This window comes from Pelodiscus sinensis, chromosome 5 (genome assembly GCF_052426305.1).
Source record: "Pelodiscus sinensis isolate ZL-2025 chromosome 5, ASM5242630v1, whole genome shotgun sequence".
Lineage (NCBI taxonomy): Eukaryota > Metazoa > Chordata > Testudines > Trionychidae > Pelodiscus > Pelodiscus sinensis.
This window is the reverse complement of record NC_143056.1, coordinates 7,309,402-7,323,006: the sequence shown is the minus strand read 5'-3', so window position 1 is coordinate 7,323,006 and position 13,605 is coordinate 7,309,402. Positions and strand designations below refer to the sequence as shown.

The 13,605-nt window shown below is 54.2% G+C and overlaps 1 protein-coding gene across 1 annotated transcript in view; it reads left to right on the top strand.

The window, feature by feature from the left end:
- The first annotated feature begins 2,677 nt into the window (after window positions 1-2,677).
- NID2 (nidogen 2) overlaps window positions 2,678-13,605 on the top strand; it is a 49,883-nt gene continuing 38,955 nt past the window's right edge. The window contains exons 1-2 of the mRNA XM_075926197.2: window positions 2,678-2,908; window positions 3,299-3,598. Coding sequence (XP_075782312.2) covers window positions 2,714-2,908; window positions 3,299-3,598 — 495 coding nt within the window. The 5' untranslated portion in view covers window positions 2,678-2,713. The remainder of the gene's footprint in view (window positions 2,909-3,298; window positions 3,599-13,605) is intronic.

Genomic DNA, 13,605 nt, shown 5'->3' with positions numbered 1-13,605 from the left:
GTGGCCGGTGAGGTGCAGGGGTGCCTGCCCACCCCACGTGGGGCACTGTGCGGCGCAGGTGGTGCCGTGTGCATTGGCTACTGTGCTGTGTTTCTTGGTGTTGAAAGCTCGGTGGAGTGGGGGGTGAAGGGGGAGTAGGGGTTTGCTTTCAAATAGCAATTCCGAGTGGGGAGGGGCGGCAGCGAGGTTGGGCTCAAGCCAGGAGAGGGAGGAGGCAGGCGGGATGCAGGGTGATGTGATGACATCACTCTGTCGTCCTGCGGGAAAAACTTTTTTTAATAGAGAGATGAGCTTTCGTGGGCAAAACCCACTTCCGCGGATGAGATGACCTTGAGTGGAGAGAAACGGGGAGGCAATTACAGAAAACATCTGCTGTCGCCTGCCCTGAACGCCATTAAATCTGGGTCCAGCTGGATTCCTTCTGGGAAGTGCGGAATGGTGAATGGCAGACAATGTAACAAACTAAGGGATTTTGTGGGAACTCTCCAGAATAAGCCCCGGGTGAAACAACCCCCCCCCCCCCAAACTGTGCTTACAATGATGTGTGTGGAAAGGCACAAAACAGGGGCTGATCATTTGTGGGGTTTACCCCCCGCAAATCAGTAGGTGGGGAAGCGTCCATGGCCACTCCAGACTTCAAAAGCTTCAGCGGGGTAGCCGGGTTAGTCTGTTTCATCTGAAGAAGTGGGTTGTGCCCACGAAAGCTCATGAGACCATCTACATGTTTTGTTAGTCTCTCAGGTGCTGCAGGACTATTCGTTGTTTTTTAAGTTTTTCCGAGACTTCAAAGTGAGGCAAGGCAGCAAACGGGGAGCCGACTGGGAACACAGTCTGGCTGCGTCTAGATTGGCATGATTTTCTGGAATTGTTTTTAACGGAAAAGCGTTTAGATTGGCACGGATGCTTTACCGCAAAAAAGCCACAATCGCCATTTTTGCAATCGGGGCTTTTTTGCGCAAAACAAATCTGAGCTGTCTACACTGGCCCTTTTGTGCAAAAGCTTTGCGCAAAAGGGACTTTTGCCTGAACAGGAGCAGAACAGTATTTCTGCAAGAAGCACTGATTTCTTACAGTAGGAAGTCAGTGCTTTTGCGGAAATTCAAGCGGCCAGTGTAGACAGCTGGCAAGTTTTTCCGGAAAAGCGGCTGATTTTCTGGAAAAACTGGCCAGTCTAGACACAGCCTCAGAGTGCGGACTAGCCACAGCAGGGATGGATCCGCAGGGTGCTAGGTTAACACCGCCCATGGGTGTTCTGTTTCTGCCCAATGCACAAGCTTAGTAGCTGCCCTGAATGGTTTCATGGCTGTTAAAAATCCGTGATGTTCCCTTTGGGGTGCAAAAAAAGGTGCTCAGCTCTGTGTCTGCCTTTCAGGACCAAACTGAAGGAACCCACCCTGCGGATAACAAGCATGTCTCTCTGTCTCTCGGTTAAAGGCAGAACAACCCAAACAATCAAAGCCCGGCAAACAAAGACTCTGGTGTTAGCTACTGGAAATAATCCACACCCCAGAGCCCGCTGGCCTGCCTCGGGTTATTAAGTCCAACAACCAAAAATTCCTTCCACATGCCCCTCCCTTCTCCCTCCAGCACACCTCTCTCCCAGCTGTTATCTTTGGTCAGGAAAGCCCCAGGGTTCAGAAGTGCCTTGGTGGGAGTTCACATCTCCTGGGGGGAGGAAGGGTGAAAAAGGAAGCTTGCTTGCTCCTCCAAGCACTCCCGTTGTGCCACCAGCCACCCCGCCAGAGAAGCTCCAGTAGGTTTAGGACACACATGCCTGGTAAATGATCAGACCAAGATTTTCAGAAGTGGCTAGTGAGACTGGCTGCCTCCATTTTTCCAGACCCTTCTTTGGCAAATCTGGCTCCTTTAATGGGGGCTCCATGTGGGCACCCCAAAGTGGAGGCCCCCAGGATCACTCGCCCCTGGTGAAAGTCGTGGCTGTCCTGGGTGGCTGGCGTGCCTTCTCGGGCTGTCTGCATCCCCGCTGGGACCTGCCGGAAGGGAGTCTCAGGGAAGGCCAGGGGCACAGCAGCATGTGAGGTGTCTGCAAAGCCCCAGCATAAAATTTCAGTCTCATCAACCCAGCTTGGGGGTGTTTCCTTGGCAGCTGGCCAAGAGACCTGCCCGGCCTTCCTCCAAGCCTGGCAGCCTCCCATGGCCTGGCGGCGATGGAGCCAAACTACGCTCAAATCAATGCAGTGGCCAAACCCGCCAAGGGCGGGCTCGGAATTTCCAGCCCTGTGCGGAATACCGTGTCTCAGTGCACGGGTGCATGCGCACCACCCGGAGAGACACAAACCCGGCTGGGGGGGGGCTCAGCTTCCAGGGAATCAGGCCGGGCCAAAGAGTTTGCGGGGGGCTGTGCTGTGGGCTTGGGGGGCTCCCAGCCAGGCAGGCACCCCACGGCCCTCGCCTTGCCCTAAGGGCCTGCAGGGGGGCACCCCCCCCCGAGGGCTCCCCTGGAACTGGGGGCTGACTCAGCCCCTCCCCAGCCCGGGGGCGGGTCAGCCACAGCCCCACGCCGGGAGGGGCGCAGGGCGGACTCGGGGCCCCCAAGTGGGGGGCGCTGGCCCGGGCTGACCCGAGCCAGCTGGGGGCCGGGCCTGATTGGGCGCGGGCCGGCCCAATGGCGGCGCGGGGAGCGGCCAGACCCCGCCCCGGCCCGGGACAGCGCCGGGCGGACGCGCCGGAGTCGAGCAGCCCCGGGGCCAGCATGCCGGCCAGGGGGCTCCGCGCGCTGCAGCTGCTGCTGCTGGGCTGGGCGGCGGCGCTGCCCCGCCGGGAGCTGCTGCCCTACGGGGCGGCCCGGGGCGACCGGCAGCTGCCGGCCGGCGACGACGAGAGCTCGGGCGGGCTGGCGCTGGGGCGGCCGCTGCCCTTCTACGAGGCGCGCTACAGCCGGCTCCATGTGAGTGCGCCGGGGCCGGGGCTCGAACCCGCGGCCGGCGGGCGGGCGGCTCGAACCCGCGGCCTGGGGGGCGGGCGGCTCGCGCTAGCTCTGCAGAACCCCGGGGCTGCGCGCAGCCGGAGGTCGCCCCGCACGTGCATCTCCCCCCCCCCCCCCGCCGCTGCCGTGGGCGCGCTCATGGGCCAGAGGGGGGAAGCTTTGCCCCCCCCCCCCAGCCCATTGGGCGAGTGAGGCCCCCTTGCCCCAGTCCCCTCTGGCCGGAAAGCCCTGGAGGGGGGAGACTTGGTTGGGGGAGCGGGCGATGGAGAGGTGGCCCCGGACCGGCTCTTTCTGCGCTGCAGCCGGTGCGTTTGGCGCGCCCGGTGCCATGGTCTGTGCTGTCTCCTGCAGGTAGGGACCAACGGGATCATCTCCACCCAGGATTTCCCCAGGGAGACCCAGTACGTGGACGACGACTTCCCCACCGACTTCCCGGCCATCGCCCCCTTCTTGTCCGACATCGACACCAGCGGCGGCAGGGGGAAGGTCTTTTACCGGGAGGAGGAGTCCCCCGAGGTGCTGGCCCAGGCCGCTGGCCTCGTCCAGGCTGCCTTTCCGGGGGCCTTCTCTCCCACCCGAGCCTTCATCGCCACCTGGGAGGACGTGGGGGCCTATGAGGAAGTCTCTGGAAACGCGGCGCCCTCCGAGAAAGTAAGGCCAATGTTCGTGCTCGCTGCTGTGACCCCACGGGGGCCGGGAGAACGTGTCTCATCAGAAACCGATCGTGCACGTATTACCCAGGTCCACAGTCTAAGGTTGTGTCTACACTGCACGGTTATCCCAGGTGCCTGGCTCCAGAGCGTGAGCGCCTGGGTTAGCCTCCCTCACGAGCATCCCTGAGTCCCACCTGCCTTATTGTGTCCTCGCTGTTTCCACGCTCACCCCCTATGTGTGTCTGGGGCAGATCCCTTGTGCTGAGGCAACTCGAGGATGCTTTTCCCGTCTGTTGTGTCGATTGCAGAACTTGCCTTTCCTTTGATGGGGGGAGGGCATTGAGGGAAGGGCGGTGGAGGGTTATCAATTACTTCAGTGACTCGGCCTTTCTCTTCCCTGCGAAGTGAGTGGCTTTCAAGCCCAGTGAAAGTGGAGTTCTGCCTCTAACCTTGCCTGCCCCAGCCCGCCCCTCTCACCATTCCTCCTTCCTCTCCCACACCCTCTCTCACTTGCTCGTTTTCGCCAGGCTGCCTCGGGGGGTGGAGCTGGGGATGAGGCATTTGGGATACAGTAGGGGACTCAGCTGGGGGTGGAGCTGAGGGATTTGGAGCATTGGTTCTGGGCTGAAACAAGGGTTGGGGAGGGGGTAAGGGGCTTGGGTTCTGGAGTGGGACCAGAAATGAGTGCAGGGGGCTCCGGGCTGGGGCAGGGGGTTGGGGTGTAGGATGCAGGAGGGGGCGGAGGGCTGTGGTGGAGGGCTGGGAAGCAGGCCCTAGGCGGAGATCCCCAGGAGTTGCAACATGTCTCTTGGCTCCTGAGGAGCAGGCGTAAGAGGCAGGGGAAGAGCAGGCGTAAGAGGCAGGCTGGGACCATGTGTCTGTCGCCTGCACTGGGAGGGGTGGCTCCCAAAGGGCACTGGGTGGCAGGAATAGGGGCGTGGACAGAAGGGGCGGGATTGGAGGCTTGCCTCCCCCCAGCACTAGGTCCGCCCATGTCGCCTTCTAGGCGGAGGCGTAGCCAGCGGGCTTGAGCTCTGGCTCCGCCCTCGGGCAGCACGGCTGCGGCTCCTGTTGGCTGGCGGTTCCCAGCCTGGGAGAGCTGCAGCGTTGGCGCTCCGGCCGTGCAGGGGCGGCGCGTGGATCCCCGTGGCTGTCCCTCTGCCTCGCAGTCCGAGGGACAAGTCGCTGCTTCCAGGGAGCAGTGCAGAGCTGGGGAGGAAGCCTGCCAGCCCCGTGCTGACCAGAGCCAGCAGGATCCCTTTTTGACTGGATGTTCCTGTTGAAAACCAGACTCCTGGCAATCTTACCGCAGCAGGATGGGCTAGCGTGGGCTTCGAGTGGCTCTGGGCTAACTGTGCAGTGTGGACATACTGGAAGAACTGGATGCTTGTGTTCTTATAGAGCATCTGCTGAGCTAGCACTCAGATTTAGGGTAAGAGTCATGCTTAAGCAGGGCTGGGCAAGATGTGGCCCTGGGACCAGATCCGGCCCACCTCTTAAATAACTCCCATTTAAGTAACTCACAGTTCTCAGTCGTGGCGATAGCCTAGCAGAGACTGGAGCCGGGAGCCCTTTGCTCTGTTTTTAATTCAAAGCTTCCAGTCCCAGACAATTCTGGCGGGAGGCTAGTCTCCAGCCCCGCCCCTTCTGCCCAGGCCACACCCCTTCTGGGGGTGGAGCTGGCCTGTGACCGAGTACCAAAATTCATTGTGTCCCTCCTGCAAAAATTATTGCCCACCCCTGGGCTAGAGTGTCCATAATTAAGCATCTTGGACCTTGCATGGAGAGGCTAGAATGTCATTCACAGAACCCTCAAGGACCGATTATGAAACCTTTACTCCTAGTACAAGGAGTCTGCTTTGGCCAGCTGGGCTACTGGGCTACTCTTGTCACACAAGGGAGTCCCAATCTCTCTTGCAAGCACTGGTGGAGGAAATCATTTGCCCTTATAATCTGACTGCCAACCGCATTTACTCAACATACACAGAAACTCGATCTCTGCTGCTAAGACTTTGTAGTACAGTATAGATTGGATCCTGTGTTTTCAGTTTTTATTTTATTTAATTTTTTCCTGGGGAATTTATTGGTGTTTGTTACTACAACAAAAACCAATGAAAATCAGTGGGAGGGGGAAACGATTAACATTTTTTTCTGGGTAAATATCAAAGTTTATTTTGCTGGACGGAGGGATGGGGAAGGAAAAAGTATTCTGTAGATAAATGCTTCGATGAATAGAATTCAGCGTGGTTTGCGGACAGAACTCAAAACACGGAACTGAGTTTAAGACAATACATCGCTAATCCCCAACTAAAATTTTCCCTTTGAATCAACAGTTTACTGCTGTAGCCTATAAACATTTAATAACCGGGGCGCACCATTTGCAGGGCATACACGCAACTTCATCCCTTTCTCCTGTTTGTGTTTAACTTTTTTGACTACCTGCTTGTGTTCTGAAATGTATTCTGAGACAGATTTTCATTTCCTTCCCTGTTTAGCGTGTCAGCTCTTTACATCGTTATCTGCTAACAGCTTGAACTGTGTAAGTGGTGGGCGTGAGAGTCAGTCGTATGTTTAGATGTGCACGTACTTCAGAGCTTATGTACTTGCCTGTTTGTTTACTCTGTGTGTCTTCTAGACTGATATACGACCTTACTGCAGCAGGAAGCTGTATCTATACTCACAGCGTAATGGATCATCGAAGTACGTTTATTTCATGCAATGTATTGTGCTTTATTAGGACGATGCACATTTTTAATCTATTCAGATGATACAAAAACAGTGTGAAAATGGGGGAAAAAAACCAAACAATACTTTTTGTAAAACCTGGGATTTTCCCCAGTAACAATCAGATTAAAATGAAGGGGCTTAAGTATAGACCAAAAAAATGCAACAACCAGGCGCTGAGAATGCTCTGGGTGATAAGTTAGAGGTGATGCAGAAATCTCCCAATCGTTTGCCTGCAAATGTGGCAGTGCATTTGTCTGGATTTACACTGGTACCACTGAGATCAGAATCCAGCTCAGAGGGACTGATACTTATGGGTATATCAAGGAGGGTATTAGTGGATTTGTGACTTTTTTTTTTTAAGTACTACGAACATATTGCTCTTGATTTGGGATCCTAATCTCTTTTTTGGGGGGTTGTTTTCCTAACGACGTGACTCAGTGGAAATTCTGAAAGCTGTTCCCCAGCGGGGTGATACTGTGTCTGGACCAGTGAGATTTGGTCTGGAGAACTTCCTGCGGTGATGCATGTTTTTCAGTGACATGCGCTGATAACGCTGGTGAATAGACTGAAATGCTTTCAGATTCACAGCACTTGGATTCCCGAGTCATTTTGTGGCTCTGGCCCATGACGGCAGAACTTGTGCTTAGGATGAACACTGACCTCTCTTTCGTGGGTATGATCCCTTACTGAGGGGCTAGGGAGCGCTGAGTGTGATCACCACCATCTTTGACTTCTGTAGCGCTGGCCCCACTGCTGTACCTCTCTCATGTGCCTTGAAAGCCTGGCTGTGGTGTCGTCTCTTAATCTGCAGTTCTTTTGGAAAACTTCCTGAAAATGCCACTGAATTTCCATTCGGAGCTGCCCATGTGCAGCGTGCTGCTGCATGCTGCTGCCATGATACAGTGTGATAGGGATGTGGGATTTGGCATCCCAGGTCAGACTAGTGCTCCATCTAATCTAGGATCCGTGTCTTTGACCGTGACTAGTATCAGATGCGTCAGAGATGGGCAACTATTGAATAAACTGCAGCAGGGAATTTTCTTCCTGACCTATCAGGCAGGACTTGGTTTTTAGCCTGAAGTATGAAGATTGATATTATTATTTATATGAACATATAATATTTAAATCATGGGTATGGCTACTCTGCATATAGACTTAGAATCATCAGGCTGGAAGAGACCTCAGAAGGTCATCAAGTTCAGCCCCCTGCCCAAAGCAGGACCAATCCCAACTCAATCATCCCAGCCAGGGCTTTGTCAAGCCGAGACTTAAACACCTCTAGGGATGGAGATTCCACCCCAAGGAACCCATCCCAGTGCTTCCCCACCCTCCTAGGGAAATAGTTTTTCCTAATATCCAATCTAGACCTTCCCCATTGTAACTTGAGACCATTGCTCCTTGTTCTGCCATCTGTCACCACTGTGAACAGCCTCTCTCCATCCTCTTTGGAACCTCCCTTCAGGAAGTTGAAGGCTGCTATCAAATCCCCCCTCACTCTTTGCTTCTGCAGACTAAATAAGCCCAAATCCCTCAGTTTCTCCTCATAAGTCATGTGCTCCAGTCCCCTCATCATTTTGGTTGCTCTCCACTGGACCTTCTCCAATGTGTCCACATCCTTTCTGTACTGGGGGGCCCAGAACTGGACACAGTACTCCAGATGTGGCCTCACCAGAGCCGAATAAAGGGGAATAATCACATCTCTGGATCTGCTGGCAATGCTCCTCCTAATACACCCCACTATGCCATTAGCCTTCTTGGCTACAAGGGCGCCCTGTTGACTCCTGTCTAGCTTCTCATCCACTGCAATCCTCAGGTCCTTTTCTGCCGAACTGCTGCATAGCCAGTTGATCCCCACCCTGTAACAATGCTCGGGATTCTTCCGTCCCAAGTGCAGGACTCTACACTTGTCCTTGTTGAACCTCATCAGATTTCTTTTGGCCCAATCCTCTGATCTCTCTAGGTTACTCTGTACCCTATCCCTGCCCTCCAGCGTATCTACCTCTCCGCCTAGCTTAGTGTCATCCGCAAATTTGCTGAGGGTGCAGTCACATGAAGGTAACTCTGAACATACAGTTTATCTAGTTGTCTGTATAAATGTCCTATCCTTTTTTTGAATCCTGCAAAACCCCAAGCTCTATGGTATCCTGTGGCGAGGAGTTCCACATGCTAACTAAGCACTGGTATACAAGACATATTTCCTTTAATCATATTTTAAATTTGTGACCTTTCTGTTTCATTGCCCATCCGCTGGGCTTTGCATGATGAGAGGACACACAGAAGAACCCAGTGCTGAGGTGGGGATACTGTGGAACAGCACTGCAGTGATCTCTGCACTCCACACATCTCTGGCTCTCACCATCTGCTGCCTTCCTCTAGGGACCCAGTGGGGCGCCTGCAGGTTGGAAGCAAAATCCTACACCATACTCAGCAGCGCTCAGGAGTGCAGCTCAGTGCATCTTCTTCAAACAAATCTGCCGCTTAGGAGGACTGCTCTGTTGCTGGAGCCGTCTGGCCCAGCTGTGTGTCTTGGCAGCGTGCCGGTGCATCTCCGCTGCAGGATGTTGGGCTGACCTAGGAAGTGTGGGTGACCGGTGGGGTTTGTGCTGCAGGGTTTTTTTATGGCAGTTTTGGGGAACAGTGAGCTTGAAATAGAGCATTTCTGGACTTCCTAACCCGGTACCAAAAGGGAGGGAAGGAAAATGTGTTTGTTGTGAAGGAGGAAATTGCTGTATGCACCAGGGAAAACAATCGCGGTCAGCTAATTAAAATAGCCACTACTTGCAACGTGCCCAGCATAGCTCGCTCCAGGAGCAGCACTTCTGTAGAATTCAGTTGTTCTAAAATCTGAACTTTCCACTTAAAAAATTCATGAGGCTTTTCTTAACATGGGTGTTTTGGTTGCCTTCTGGGCTTGAGCTGTGTGTGTGTGTGTGTGTGTGTGTGTGTGTGTGTGTGTGCGCGCTTTTCTCTGCATCTGTAAGAGACCCTCCCCTACTGTTAAATGCAAGCTGGGCGTTTCACGTAATCACATGACTCCAAGAGCAGGGGCTTTCAACCAAACACCCAACGAGGCTCTCAGTGCACACACAGGCTTTGGTAGTGCAGAAGCTCTGTGCTGTTGTTGGCACTGCTGCTCGGCCTTTCACGGATGTGGCTCCCCCGTGTGTTTCTATAACGGCCCGCTCTTGATCAAGTCACTGGAAACCGCAGCCATGTTGGTGAGCGGGACAGGCTCTGGCAGCCGGCACGGCGAAGCGTGTTTAAATCCAACTTACCCTTAGCCGGAGCTCGGGGAATCTGCACTGCGGTGGAATTTTTACCCTCTGTAGCTCGTCTTAACAAATGTTAAACGGCCAGACTCCGTTGAGATCCGCCTAGTAACAAGCTGAGAGCTGACCCGTCTCGCTCTGACCTCTGACCTTTACACGCCAGCCATCCCTCTCCTCTGTCCGATGTCCCTGTAACAGACTGGAGCCGCCATCCTGTCTCGTGATCCTCCAAGAGGACTTACTGGGCAGAATTAAGCCCCAGAGTAAATTGCTGCCGGCGGCGGCGAAGTTGCACCAGGGAGGGGTTTGGTGCAGTCTCCAATTGCCCGGCTTTGTATAGAGGCTCTCGCCCCCCTCTCCCTCCCCACTTTTTAGCTCTTTTGTCAGTGTAGCTTTGTTTGAGCGGCTGAATGGCTGCCCCCCGGGCATAGGGGTGTGAGCGTGGGTGTGTGCCCGTCCCAACAAACTCCCTTTGTGTGGCGGGGCTGATGACTGCCTTGCAGACGGGCTTAGAGCCGGGGTCCTGTTGCAATGAGAACACTCCACACCGCACAGCTTCCAGCAAGCCAGAGGCTCTCAGACCTGGGAGCACAACTTCCTGTGGCTGGATCCGCCTTGTCGCACTGCCCCGCCCAGCAGCCTAGGGGTCCCCCCCAGAATGAATAGCCCTGGGCCCCCAGAAGAGTTAATCCGGCCCTGGGTGCCTGCGAAGGGGGCGCTGTGAACGCCCCCTGATAATTATCGCTTTGCAGAACATCGTAGGGCACTCGCAGCTGAGGAAGGTTGGCGCCCTCGCTCAGTCGAAGTCTGTGACGAGAATCCCATCCCGGCGGCAGGATGCAGCCCAAATTTTCAGGGCCTCTCGAAATGCCCGCCTTGTAGAGTGCACTCTGGTAACAGAGGCAGCAGCGATATATGGGCCCATCCCTGATGATCATAGAACTCTAGAACTGGAAGGGACCTCGAGATGTCATCGAGTCCAGTCCCCTGCCCTCCCGGCAGGACCAGGCACCGCCTAGATGAAGGGTGGGGAACCTTTTTTGAGTCGAGGGCCACGCAACTGAGAAGCAAAAAACCCCCGAACCCACTGACACTCCCCACATTTCCCTCACGCACCAGACCTTTGGGGGGAGGGGAGGTGGATAGGAGATCTTGTGGGCCCTCCTCGGCTCTGGGGTGGGGTCAAAATGAGGGGTTCAATGTGTGGGAGGCGGCCTCTGGGAATGGGTTAAGGGGGTGGCAGAAGGGAGAGTGCAGGAGCCTCGGGGGCTGGATCCGGGCAAGACGGGGGCCAGATCCAGCTCCCGAGCCATATGTTCCCTGCCCTGGGTCTAGACCGTCCCTGTCCAGGTGTGTGTCTAACCTGCTCTTAAATGTCTCCAGAGATGGAGATTCCACAACCTCCCTGGGCAACTTATTCCAGTGTTGAGCCACCCTGACAGATAGGAAGATTTTCCCAATGTCCAACCTAAACCTCCCTAGCTACAGTTTAAGCCCCTTGCTTCTTGTCCTATGCTCAGAGGCCAAGGAGAATGACTTTTTCCCTCCTCCTTGTGACACCCTTTTAGATACCTGAAAGCTGCCGTCATGTCCCCTCTCAGTCTTCTCCTTTCCAAACTAAACAAGCCCAATTCCTTCAGCCTTCCCTTATAGTTCATGTTTTCTAGACCTTTCATCATTTTTGTTGCTCTTCTTCTCTGGACCTTCTCCAATTTCTCCACATCGTTCCTGAAATGCGGTGCCCGGAACTGGACATAAAACTAATAAAAGTAAGTTCTTCTTCACACAGCGTGTAGTCAACCTGTGGAACTCCTTGCCAGAGGAGGCTGTGAAGACTAGGACTATAATAGAGTTTAAAGAGAAGCTAGATAATTTCATGGAGGTTAGGTCCATAAAAGGCTTTTAGCCAGGGGATAAAATGGTGTCCTTGGCCTCTGTTTGTCAGAGGCTGGAGAGGGATGGCAGGAGACAAATCGCTTGATCATTGTCTTCGGTCCACCCTCTCTGTGGCACCTGGTGCTGGCCACTGTCGGTAGACAGGATACTGGGCTAGATGGACCTTTGGTCTGACCCAGTATGGCTGTTCTTATGACTCTTGGGCTACATCTACACTGGCACCCTTTTCCGGAAATGCTTAAAACAGAACAGTTTTCCGTTTTAAGTATTTCCGGAAAAAGAGCGTCTACATTGGCAGGATGCTTTTCTAGAAAAGCCCTTTTTCTGGAAAAGCATCCGTGGCCAATGTAGACACGCTTTTCCCGAAAAAAGCCCTGATCGTCATTTTCGCGATCGGGGCTTTTTTTCTGGAAAAGACTACTGGGCTGTCTACACTGGCCCTTTTCCGGAACAGTTTTCCGGAAAAAGGACTTTTGCCCGAGCGGGAGCAGCATAGTTTTTCCGGAAAAACACTGACAATTTTACAGTAGATCGTCACTGCTTTTCTGGAAATTCAAGGGGCCAGTGTAGACTGCTCGCAACTTATTCCGGAAAAGCTGCTTTTCCGGAATAAGTGGCCCAGTGTAGACACAGCCCAACTGAGACCTAACCAGCGCGGAGTAGAGCGGAAGCATGACTTCTCGTGTCTTGCTCCCCATGCTCCTGTTAATGCTTGATACGGTACTAGGGGGTCAGATTCTGAGCCCGGCTCTCCCTGTGGAGATCCACTGAGCTAACAAAGGAACAGGGTCAGGAGCTTGGCCAACCGTGTGTTCTCCCTATGGCTCCACGTTCTTCTGGCTGCGGGTATTGTGAAGCCAGGACTCAGGGCTCTTTGGGGCCAGAGCATTTGGGAGACGCTAAGAGAGCAGGGTAGTGAAAGAAGAAGGGCTCTTTGGTTGTGAAGGGAAAAACCAGCTGTTGTGGAGGAGTTTCCTGTGTGCTCGGGAAAAGAAGAGCCAGGAAGATAAAGCCGAGACACATGATGGAGGAACCCCCTTGCTGGGGAATAGAACGTCCTGGTAATAACTCACTGGGAGATGTGTGCGATCTGTCTGCGGGGAGGGAAGTGCAGTCGGCTTAGGGTAGCGTTGAAGCAGATGGATGTCTCAGGCTGGAGCCAGGCAGGAGTCACAATGTGGTGCTTGTTCTGTGGCCGATCGCCCCGCGAGTGATAAATTCAGCCAGCAGGAGACCAACGCAGCACTCTGCTGTCACTATCTGGAGGTGGAAGGAGGAGGATAGGGGCATTGGGCTTGGCCTCTGGGCTCAGTTCCTGCCTGAGCCGCAGAATTCCTCTGTGACCTTGAGCACGTCATTTAAGCTGCCCCGTGCCTCAGTTTCCCAACTGTAGATTGGGACTCAGAGCACTGCCCCACCTGGGGTCTGAGGATGAAATCCAGTAGTGTTGGGGAAGTCCTTGGTTGCTCTGGTGACGAGGGTCTCCTAGAAGTAGACAGAGAGACAGAAGAGCTGGTTTGCTGCTCGGGGGGATGTCACCCAAGGACAATGTTGGGGAGCTATTTTAATTCTGGGACACTCCATAAGCATCACTAACTGGAGCCGCTCCTTAGTCTAAAAATTCCTGCTTTTACTGATTATTAGACAACACTGGTGTAAATTGGCATAGACTTACCAGCTTGAATGCCGTTTATATCAGCCGAAGATCTGTCCCGGGGTTGGTTTTAAGGCACATCAGCTCTAAGGAGACCTATACTGATAGACCTTCTGAGGGATTAGCAGCTTCCTTCCCAGTGCACGAGGCCTTGTCTGCACTAGGGATGTTAGCGTATAGTCATTTAAACGATAAACCGATAAGGCATATTGGTTAACTGTAATGACTACACGTACCCTCCCCGCCCCTTGCTGCCTTGTAAGCCAGCTCCCCATGCATGCTGGTTCCCGTAGAGGCAGCAGTGCAGGGAACAGGCAGGAGCTGGTGCCCGGGGGAGCCAGTTTAAAAGCCGGCTCCCCACAAGCACCGGATCCTTGGGAGCCACTTTTCCCCTCATCCCGTGCTTTTGCCTCTGGTAAAGAGGCAGCAGACAGAAGGTGAGGGGGGGCAGGTGGGAGC